General features: G+C 40.6%; 1 protein-coding gene across 13 annotated transcripts in view; it reads right to left on the bottom strand.

Annotated features, from left to right (window-relative positions):
- EVL (Enah/Vasp-like) overlaps positions 1–12120 on the bottom strand; it is a 128756-nt gene that overhangs the window by 49477 nt on the left and 67159 nt on the right. For all 13 annotated transcript variants that reach the window (NM_001389387.2, XM_046941831.1, XM_046941834.1 and 10 more), the window contains exons 2-3: positions 9041–9209; positions 4082–4259 (exon numbers count right to left, since the gene is read on the bottom strand). In NM_001389387.2, coding sequence (NP_001376316.1) covers positions 4082–4259; positions 9041–9209 — 347 coding nt within the window. The remainder of the gene's footprint in view (positions 1–4081; positions 4260–9040; positions 9210–12120) is intronic.

The raw sequence follows: 12120 nt of genomic DNA, 5'->3' as shown, positions 1-12120 counted from the left end.
TCCAAAGCGGTGGAGAAGAAAAGCCAGCAGATCTACAGATCAGAAGAAAAGGAGTGAGGAAGAGCCCACCTGACTGCCCCAACGCCCTCCCTGCAGAGGTCAAGTTGGACCCATGCAGCTCCACACTAGAAAGCACAGAGCTGTGACCCACATCTGTACTGTGCAGTCTGTAAGACATTTTTACTCGCAATTAAAAAAAAGGCTTTCTTACAAGAAAATTTAAAAAATAATTTATTTTGATCCCCTCCCCCACTTTCTTTTCCATGCTTTCCTCCAACTTCTCCCTGCTTAGTCAAATAAGGCATCTGACCTCTTTAAAAAGCTCTGCAACGTTATCCTCTGCCTAAGGCTTTCCAGTACATGACAGTTACATTCAGAAATACAAATGATGTTTTTGTATTGTATGTCAACAATACTAGCTCAAGTCCCCACAACAAAGACATCAAAAGAAAAGCAAAAAAAAAACCCCATGATATATAACATTGATTATGCTATATGCAGCCTACTGGAAAGTGTCGCCTATGTCAGACTCGCCATTCTTCTCCAAGAGGTACCAAGTCTTTAAACCATAGAAATCCAAGACACTTTCTGATATCTTCACCTCATGGTCTGCTCCAATAGCCATGTTATGCTATCATCTGTCCTTTCATTTGTTAAATCTAAGAGGATGTAAACCCTGAAGAACACAAACCCTGTCTGCTTAGCAGACATCAAACAGCCTGTGAGCATTATCCATGCAAAATACAGGGAAAGAAAGGATGCTTCTCTGTCCCCAGTGAAATCCAGCTGCCGGTGAAAAGTGGGCCAGAGATACTTCTCGCATCAAGTAATTTATACCAGTAAACAGGCCTGCCTTCACAGAGTAGACTCCCATGGAAAAGAAAATAATAACAGGAAGGCATTTGTCATACTAATGGCCTTAAATATGACACCATTAAACAACCATAAGCAGGAGATGAGCAAGTCAGTGCTATTATTTGCTCTCATTTCGCAGGTTGGCTCAGAACCAACTCTGCATTTTTTTTATTTTAAAAGAGGACAGATTAAAGAGACATGTAAGGAAATCAAAGTAATTGGGCATACAGACAAGCTAGCAGGTAAACAGTTGTGATTCAGTGAGACAACTGTCTAAAGGAAGAATGGTACACTTCTGTATTATTAGTTTCTTCTCATTTTATCCTCTTTTTATTATTCCCAACACAATCATTAGCATCCCTACACAGCACACGACTGAAATGAATACTGCATTCAGTTCCTTCATAGTAAGGAACTTTCTTTACCCCACCCAAGGACACAGCTCCCATCGCATCACTGAGAAATTGGATGGCCAACCCTCTGCGAGTTCACCCCTGCAGAAAAAAAACCCCAACAACAAGTTCTGACTCTGGCTTTTCTCACAGCTTCCCCAGACTATGAGCTGTCAGATTCCTAGGAGGAATCCTTCCCCTGGGATCATCTCAACACCCAACCTAGATTAACACAGGCTTGTGAATCAGCAGCTAGATTTAGGATCTGATTCAGCCCAATTAACCTTAGGCACTGAAAAAAGCACTTGGCTTAGTTAGCATTCACTCATGCCTCATGCAACCAGCATAGAACAGAGATGGGCTTTCGTGATGAATGAGACTCTCGGGAAGAAGTGGGACAGCACAGTGATTCTCAACTCTCTTTCATAACTGTATATTCATTTGAAATGACTCATTCATTCCAAAGTCAGTACTTCCTAGACATTATCTCCAACTCCCCCAAACATGGACTGCTACCATTTTTTAAACTTCTCCAATTCAGCATAATGTGCTGCTCAAAAAAACCCACACCGCTGCTTTATGAACAGATTTTTTTCCCAAAGTCAGTCTAGCTACAATACCCCGACTCCACGTCTGCTGAAGGTATGATGCAGCCTCAGACTTTCTGCTGTAATCTAACATGATTCATTTCAGTCTCTACAAGTGGGCAGTGAACTGAAGGGAGATGGAAGCCAGAACCAGAGCCGAGTGGCTGGCAGATCTGTGCTGCCTAAACACAGTAACGCCTCAGTGGGGATATATGTAACAAGTAAACAATAGAAATAGTACGTCCAAAGTAGCGCAAATAGCATATCCTAAATTGTATAGCTAGCAGATAGCTATGGTAGGCAGCTTTAATGATGAATGTGCCAGAGGGAGCCTCTGTTTAACTCCGGTTATGGCTGAGTATTTTATTAGCGTGTGAACAGTTTAATGCATATAAATGCACTCCTCAAAGCTGGATTCCGTCTCCTGAAGCACAAGATACTGTAATACAGAGATGCATGGATATAATAAAGGCTTTTTTTTCCTAATGATTTTTACATGTGAAAAATCAAACACTAATGCAGCGTGCAGTCATCAGAATGGATGGCAGAGGCCGTGCCTGAAAAAGTATACAAATATGTGTGTCTGTGTGAATTCTTGCTTGCATTAATTCATGCCCACAAATATGAGCAATATCCAATACGAGCATGGCCAGAGCAGATCTGAAAATATATCTTGGATTTTATACCTGTTATTGCACTTTTGCTGTCAAGTCTCAAATTTCTAGACAAGTACACTTTAAGATAGCTTCTCTCATTTCAGTGTAAGAGCAAAACATTCTCATCTTGAAACTCATGTCTCCTCAAGGGTGTTCCTCTTGAACAACCTCAAAATACTGCAAAAAACCCACCTCCACAAGGGGAAGAGACAGACGAAAAGAATAATTAAACTGGAGGGCCTTTGGAAGAGAGGCACTCAGTATAGACCAGAGCCAATCAGAGCCTCAAGATTGTCAGCACAGCATATGAAATTTTGAGTTTAATCTGGTGAACTAAAAGGGTTGAGCATGCATGAGAGATCTTTAGCAGCCAAGGAGCTCTGCACTCTTTAGATAGACGTATGCTTAGGATTGGAAGTGTTGGACAGATTTCCTCCTGAAATTCTCCTGCTGTGGCACAACTAGAGCTGAAAAAGGCATAATTCATTCCTTTGCCTCTGAAAACAGCACACAGTACATGCTCTTCAATGATTTTAGCATCTATCAGCTTAATAGCATGAAAGGATATATCAAAATAAAAAAAAACTTTTATAAGTACACTTACTAGTAACATATATTTGCGCATGGAAGGTTGTCAGAAGACAAGAACAATTAAGACATCAAGGATATCTGTAAGTGCAGAAAATGGTATAATGTGGACATTTTGCTCTGCCTCCTCTGTAGTGCTGCTGCCTCATCCTAAAGAATACTGCTGCTAAAATGGGATGGCAGCAAATGATGTTACCCTTGAATCACTGTGTTCTCAAAAGGAAAACAGGGCTGTGGTGCACATTTTAAATGAAGAAAAAAAAAAAAAAAGGCACCACATGAGGACTGCTTTCTGTTCTCAACTCATAAACTTCAGAGAGATCCTATGCATGTGACTGAGGGCAATACTTAAATCCATCATCACAGACCAGAATCTGATTTCCGCTGAAAAAACAGGACGTCAGCTTGGGCCTTTGCAAGCTGCTGCAACAACAGTTTCACAGAACTGCAAGCTTCACCACAAACCTCAGATGCAATGAATATAATACTTATGAACAACATCAATCAATGTCCAGAGTATAAGACTTTTGCATTAAATAACTAAGATGTCACACACTCAGAGCGAGTCAAAAGAGCCATCAGATGCAGCTCACACCTGATGTAAAGCTCTGTATTCCTCCTAACAAGCTTTTTAGAAGAAGTTGTTAATTTTACACTAGCTTCTGCTTATTTAATGTTATATTCTGCCATCTTACATGTAACAATGCACACAAATCAACATTTGGGGCTACCTGCCTGCTGAGGCATTCCCAAATAGCCATTGATTTTCTATTGTGAATTAAGGTACCGTGTAGAATTGGAAGGAAGGACAATAAAACCTGAAAGCATGTACAATTCATGCCATATCAAATGCTGACCCAAAGGCTGTCTAGCAGAGGCCAACCTCTTTTTTCAGGATAATGTGTTTTATAATGACATGCCATACAGTGCAACAGCAGTAGGTATGATAAAGCATTATAGAAATGCCACAGATTAATAAAGAGCATGGTGGCTGCTAATTTACCTCCATCTTGTGAATTCATTATATTCAGAGCAAACAGCATTGCATTGGAGAACGTAGTAGCCTCTTCTTTGCTTGCAAAATTCAAGCCATAGACTTGCCGTGCATCGCGCCATTGATGAAAGGTAGGTGTTGCTTGATTGTACTTCAGTCCTTTCACAATTGAGTAATTAATCACTACCTGTGATATGAAAGAGAGGGGTAAAGATTAAAGAGAATTCTGTCTTGAGTGGGGGAGGAAAAAAAAAACCCTTTGGTAAAGGTTAATTAAACTGATAGTGACATTCCAATGGCAGCTCCTCCATGGCCGAACGGTAAGGCAGCATGCATTTGGATGACAGAAGACCTGTATATGTGAGTGAGTCTTACAACAGTTCATACCAGCCCTGGGGGCTTGTGAGCTAATTCTGCAAACTCTCTTACCTGCTCGTGCTTTCTACAGCAACTCCAAAGGATACAGTTGTGCATACATTGCAGAAAGATGTCACAAGCCAGTGCCAGCAGTTATTGCCATCTTTTTTGGGATAAGCATGCACACTTGTTAGAAAAGGGGATAGACAGAGCTCTTGGCACTGGTCCTCCATTACAGCAGATAAAGTTTTGACTCATTGCATTAGTTCTGCTTTTTCTCTCTTCCTCTATGCCAGTTTCTTACTTTTGTGTGTGTGTGTGTGTGTGTGTCTAGAATTAGACAGGCAGTGACAAATCCAACTAAATATTCCCTCTCCCAGCTCCTCCCTTCCTCTACATGCTATAATTTCCAGGTAAGGGGTGGCTGCAGTAGAAGGGTGTTTCTGTATGTTTTGGTTTAATCTGCCAGATACAATGCCCTATTTATCCTTGGGCAGGGCATATGGGCTATCCAGCTGGAATCAAACCAAAAACATCCAAAGCTAACACCCAGCACTCTCACAATATCCATCTGTGGCTCAACAAAGGCGCTCTGTTGTGGCTCAAATTTAAGAAACAAAATGAAATGTCAATAAATGGGATCACCAGCTATCCTCATAAACAGGTACAGTGTAGCTGAAGACAGAGAAGAAGAAGGAAATGAACACTCTGGCTTCATCAACCAGCAGAGGTTGGGGCAGAGGGTAACCAGGGACATAAAAACTTAAAATTATGAGCAGAAAAAGACTGAAATTCTTCTTCCTTTAACTCTTCACTCAGAGTTTATCTTAAAAGGTGAAACATGACAGACTGCATGACTTTTTTTTTCTTTTCCAACCCATTTTCTACCCTGAAATAAAATAGTCTTATTGCTGATGTCTGCACTGTTCTGAATTCTATTACGTTCTGGATTTCAGTCATACTGTATGGCAAGGAGTTTCACAGGCTGATTCTGCATAGTATTCAGTGTTCCTATCACTTTAATACTGAAAAAAGTTTAGTCTCATTTCCATCCAGTAGTCTTAACCATTTCACTTCAGTTTCAAGCGTAAACTCTCTGGGGCATGCATGGATCTATGAAAAAGCTCAAAACCGGGAAGCCGTCCCTTTGACTGCAGTCTGCAGGCTACTGAGTTATAAATTATCAGCAGCGAAGATGGTGGTAGTTGATAGAATTCACAGTAACAGGGCTAGAAGGGGTCGAGGGCACCTCAGGGCCCCATCACAACTGGTCTTGGTTGCATAACCACCACCAAGGTCAGAGGCAGAGTTCCCACATGAGTCTTACAGCCCATACTCCTGTTGATCAAACCAGAAAAGGACACATACTTGTTTCTCCAGAGCACGAAATGATGCACAAGTCTGCTATCAGCTTGCTTCCTATTGTGCTTCCAGCACTAACCCCTTCATGGGCAGCAATTGTGGGTTTGCTAAAACATGGAAGTTGTGGTAAGCAGCTACAAAACTACCACAACTAGAGGCCAATTCTCTATTTCTGCAAGCAGGCCCAAACCTGACCAACTTAATAACTTAGAGTGGCAATTAATTGGTTATTAATTTTTTTTTAAAAAAATGTGGTCTAGTTTATATCTCAAGAATTCTGTCCCTATTTCAGGTTTTGCTTAGGCTCAAATTTAAGAAGCCCCACCTTCCCCAGAGCCCTGTTTTTACACTCGCTTCTTAACCACATCAATACACAAAGCCTTCAGGAGATATGATTCACTTTTGACTCGCACTTTCCTCCCTACCTGTGTGTTCAGCCCATGCATTTTGGCAGTGAGAACAGGCTGAGCTAAAATCACTTGATGCAAAACCACCATTTTAAACCCTCAAGGTGATCATGGATGCAGACTGGGGAGCAACTGTTTATCTGCTAAGCCATAAAGAAAGACCATCTGTACTTTTTTCTTACCTTTGCCAATACTTTGCATGGTGAATGTAGCCAACACACTTCACCTTTGTAAGTTTACAATTACAGCTGGCAAGCTGCAAATCCCAGTAAATTGTTTGCGTGTGACTGTTGAGCTACACGCTGAGAGGGAATGAAGGTCGCATGGAGACATTAAAGCTCGTGTCACCATGTGATTCTATTACTGATCTGGCCTCAACTTCAAAAACAGTCCTGGCCTCTGTAGCTACTCCAAAGCTTTAAAAAGCCACTTTGGCTTTTCAGAAGATTATTGCACATGCCAACGTGAGTCTGTGCAGAGCAGAAAGGAGAATTCATTGACTTTCTGTCTGCAGCTCAGCGCTGCTGCACTCAACAAGCTCATCACCCAGACGCATGAGATGGAGCAGTCCGATGACCACTTCCCAATGATGAGAACAAAATTGCAGTTCTGTCATCCTAAAAACCATATTTGCTTTGTGATGAGCTTTTTAGATACCGCCAGCTGGAGAACAAGACAAACACAGACAAGGCAAGCAGAATGGGAAGGAAGTCTTGTAAACCCTAACATGTGCACCAGAAAAGGGCTACGAAAAGCACCTGGAGAAAGACAATAGAAGAAACCTACAGAAGATGCCTTAAATGAAAAAGAGGATGAAAATTAAAGAGAGAGATTATTGAAGATGAAATAAGAAGCAACTCAAGTTAAAAGGCAGACAGGCAAAAGGTGAAGGTATGAAGATTGCAGTATGTAATAAAACTTACTACAGTACAAAGTAAAATTTAAAAGTTGTTCCTACGTGGTGTTATTGTGTTACAAATTTTGAACTACTTTCTCAATTTCTGGAAATCTGCACAGCTTCATTTTACGCCAAATCTCATATAATCACAACATTGGTCTTTTTCAGAAAAATATGAATTTCCTTGCAAAAGAGCAGTGCTTAATAAAGCCTCCCTTTCAGCATGACTTAGCACAACCTGCGAGCAAGTTTGAAATGGCTTGTACAGGGACTTATGTTAACTGAAATTCATTTTTGTTCTCATTGGATTCAGCTACTTAGCAAGTCAAGCAAGCTTATGGCTCCCTGTGAGACTCAGGTAATAATACGGAATTCTGAATCTGAGGCTTTCATAACATTTGCTGTTTTCATGATACTGGATTTTTATAATCATGTTGAAGGTATTTTCTTTTAGACAGTTTTAAGGGACTAGTGTAGCCTGCACATTTTGTTTGTATCGAGGGAGGATTTTTAGTCTTCAAGCTCTAGAAAAGTATATTTTTATATCTGTTTCCTTCTGACTTGAGATTTTTAGATGGCATAAGCAGGAAAATTTGCAAGCAAATAGAACATTACAGTTGATCTAAAACACGTTTAAAATACAGATCAAGTTTTGAATTTTGAGTACCTCCTACATTATAAATTATATAGTGAGACACGGACCTCTGGTACACCAAATCTCCCATGTATACAGATAGATAGGTAGATTTTATGACATTTGCTTGTTTTATGCCAACTATTCAGACGCATCTTAGACTGTGCTCCCATGAATGCCATTTACATTCACCAGCTGGCTACACAAAACAAACATCTAGCATGCCCTGCTGCAGTACTTATTCTCCAAAGTGACTAAGCAGATGCTGCATTTCAGTCATTTTTAAAAATATTTTCTCCTTTTAAATTGGAGCTTCATTAATATATTGCTTTTGCTTTACTGAGAATGATAAATACAGAAGCAAAAGATATTGCAGAGGTTTCAAAAGCGTGCTGCAAGAAGCTAAAATCTAAGAGCTAAGTATTATAATTAATGAGAAAATCATGAGCAGATCAACTTAACATTTTGGCAGCTGGGAGATGGCAGCACTGGCCACCTTCATACCGTGGGGCAGCTCAAAGTGAGCACGCGATGGGACAGCCCAGGCAGACTGGGAGTCCTCAGCTCCCAAACGTCTGCTCTAAAATGCCAATATAGGATTACCATATAGCACTGTCACTCTACACAGACATTTTTTTTTATTATTATTTTGGGTACAACTATGACATGTGGTGCTTCTGATGGCATGCACAGCCTGGTGCACTCAAAAGCAAGGTAGTCACTGGGCTGTGGTGGCCCAAGAGGCTCTGATCCCACTTCTGCTTATCTAAATCCCACCTAACTCCTTTAATACCCAGAGAGGTACTGCAGGCTTAGCTTACCATAAATCAGATCACAGCACGCACCTAGGACTTCAAAATGTGCTATCAAGAACTAATTGCTTATTATGGCAATGTAATAAGCATGCTTTAAGAGACGGCAGTGCTTGGTGATATCTCTTCTCTTTTGTATATCCAGTAGCAAAAATGAGAAAAAAGTAAATTAGGGGGAACTGAGAACAAAACCTGCAGAACAACAAAAAAATTGTTTTCCCAGGGAAGAATGTAGGTGAAAAAATATAATGTTGAAATCTCTCACGCATTCACTGAAAGTTCTTTTCGCAAATGAACAGTAATAAATCATGACATATTCTGTATCCCCAAAATCATACATATAATCTGAATGTCTCGAGTAAATGAACTCACAGGCACCTTGCAGGGAGCAGGAAATGTTGGTAGACTGCACTAACTATACGACTGCTAACTACACAACTGATGGTATCTTAAAGAGACCAAAGGTTCATTTACAGGAAGCTTAATGCAGTTACTCACTTGTTGATCTTGCAGTTTAACTCCAACAACCCTGAAGGTGTTTGTGGCCGTGTTGTGATATATGTTGATTCTGCTGAATCCCTGCTGTCCAGGTTTGATTGGCACCCATTTCTTACTGGTATCGTCATAGACCATAACTGAAGCCCGGGCTTGGCAAATACTCTGTTCACTGGAAAGAAAGAAAAGAAGAAGATTAGAAAAAGGAGAAAAAAAGCAATTAATTTGTTGTCCACTACCAAAGACATCTCAAGGAAAGGAAAACAAGAGAAATGATCGGAACCACTTAAAATGTATGTTTTGTAACAGATCTGCTAATCCTATGAATACAGCTTGATAGTTAAATTAAAGCTTGCATGTATGTGTTCATACACTTAAAAAAACAACAGACCTCCAGTATGTTGCTGAACTGATTTAGCATTTTATGTAGAAATATTAGCCCCCGAGGAATAACTGGTAGCAGACCAATTTTATTAAAACTGCCCAACGGTATGAATGCTCAATTTCTTTTTATATACCTATTGGCAAGCAAAGACTTTCAAATTTGTATGAAAACTGACCAATACTTTACAGCTTCTTGACAAAAACATGGCACGCAATGCTGAGGTACACATTTAAAACTGGAAGCAAGCAGACCTTGAACCAAAAGCCACGTTAGGTAAACTGAAGAAATCAATTACGTTAATCCAGCTAACACCTAATGCTCAGACCTGGTGACGTACTGACACATCCCAGAATATGAAGAGCAAAATGCATAGGAACTCTTTTCTCCTTCACTTTAGTAGCAATGCAAATGGGAAGGGAACTCCACAGAATTTTGTATTTCAGTGTTACAGTAGATAACTGTTATTTGATAGAGTATTAATAGATAGCTATTTTTGTTCTGTAGCCTCACAGGAGTTCATCATTTCTTTACCTACTGCGTGTGCATTAGTGACTAATACAAATATTGATGCTAAAACACGCTTTCCATGTGAAAGAAATTCCACTGCAAGTACTGCTGATGTGACAACTCAATACGGGTCGAAGAGCTTTACATACCATTTGTGGTATTTTTGGAATGGCAGTAGGGATTTTGATTCCCGGTCTTATGGAATCCCAGCCACTTTTCTTATACTGGAGGAAATTAGAGTTACACAAAGTAAAAACAAGCCCTCCAAATGTTGAAGAACTGAGATCTTAGAACATAACATGGTTTTTCAACAAGTGCACATTAGGCCTAAATAAAGCTCTTAGGATTTTAGTCCAACAAAAGTTTTAAGTTCACGGCCACCCTATTAACTTCTATATATATTTGTGCAAACCCCCTTTCCTCAGCCCAAACCATATTAAATAATTTTCAGCAATTCGATATCAAATTATAATCCACTTTTTTTTCCCCCTTCCTACATACACTTCTTTGGCTTGATTTTCTCTCAGTGATGCCTCACTTTCACCCAAACAAATACAGGAGAAGCTCTTGGCTGGTACTGAGCCATATCACTGCCCTGCCACTGCACTGAGTGACACCATTTGTAAACTACACCAACTATGGCAAAGGCAGCCCCACTCAACCCTATCACTGCCATCACTTCAATGAAAGGGAACACACTACTCTGGTTATTAAGACGATCTGCGTAGATTACAGCAGCAGTTTTCAGTCTTTTCTTATCAATAGGTCTCAAAAAGATTTCCAAGGCAGATGTGATTTCTGTGAATTAAGGCCTATTGATGTTTGGCTCATTGTGTTAGTCACTTCTCTCAGCCTACATTGACCTCCGCTGTGCTGCGGGCAAGACTCTGAAAACTCTTCACAGAGTTTACAAAGGGAGCAATGATGCTGGCAGACATTTCCATGAAGACCGAGGTAAGAAACCAGGAGTTGGAGTTGATGATGCCTGTAGGTCCCTTCCAACTCAGGACAGTTTATTATTCTATGACAATTCAGACCAAAGTGTATTTTTATTACTTAACATGCGAACAGCAGTCTGTAAAATATTCAGATCAGAAAGACTGAACATTGTATTTAGATTAATTAGAATTATAAGAACAAGCTCATCCATGAGCTGCTGATGCTCTGCTGTGTGAGATACCTGGAGAAGACCTGCACCCTCACTACCCAGCAAACACCTCACCATCACTTTTTTTAAGGTAAGCTAATGTCGTGTGGCAGCTTCCCCAAGCATCTGACACTAACAGCTGAGGGATTAGATCTTACTCCAACCTGTCTAATCCTCCAACTGGTGCAAGAGCCTCAGGCTGGCAGAAGGGGGGGACTGTCACCTTGCCTTGGTTCCAAAAATGTGGAGGAAGATAGACTGATGTACTAGTAAAAAAAGCAAGAACACTGCATTATCTCTGCCACATGAAAGTGGGATGGCAAAGAATAATATCCAATGCAGTGCTATGGCTGGATGATTCCCACCTGTCCCTGCTACAGGGTGGTTCGTGGCACCTCCAGCTCTAGAGCCTATGGAGCATCAGCTGTCCAGTAGGCCTATGGGCTCCCAGAAAAACCCATCCCTGGAGAGTAACTCTTAGCTGGTGGGACATCAGTTCCTCCTCCTCAAGCCTTGCTGGTCGCTACAAGCCTGTGCCAAGGAAGCGAGAACATGGCACTGGTTTCACCACAGCCAGTCTGGAGTGCTTGTACAGTGCTTGCACGTAAGATGAACTTTCAAACCCACAGTTGCCATGAGTCAGTGAGTCAAACTTACTTAATTGACTGATCCATACTTAGCACAAAGAAAACATAGCTAAACATACAGATAGAAAGGCCATATTGTGGCATTGCTCATCATGCCATGTTCAGATTCCAATGCATAAAGCAACTTCGCCTTCAGAGTTTTCTGCTATTAAGAACTGCAACAAAAACACCCTCTACAAACCCATGATAGAAATACAGATGTAGGGCCCAGGAGCAATATTTAATGCATGACAGCCAATTGTTACTGTAACGTAAAGCAACACATCAAGCTCAATTCCTGCTCTCCCTGCAGTCAAGGAAGTTTTTCATCATTCATTTAAATGGAAACAGGATTAAGCCCTGTTATCTGGCCTCCAGTGAAATAGCAGAAAGGAACATAAAACAAGTACAGCACAAG

The sequence above is a fragment of the Gallus gallus genome, chromosome 5 (assembly GCF_016699485.2).
Source record: "Gallus gallus isolate bGalGal1 chromosome 5, bGalGal1.mat.broiler.GRCg7b, whole genome shotgun sequence".
Classification (NCBI taxonomy): domain Eukaryota; kingdom Metazoa; phylum Chordata; class Aves; order Galliformes; family Phasianidae; genus Gallus; species Gallus gallus.
This window is presented reverse-complemented; position numbering and strand designations above follow the sequence as displayed.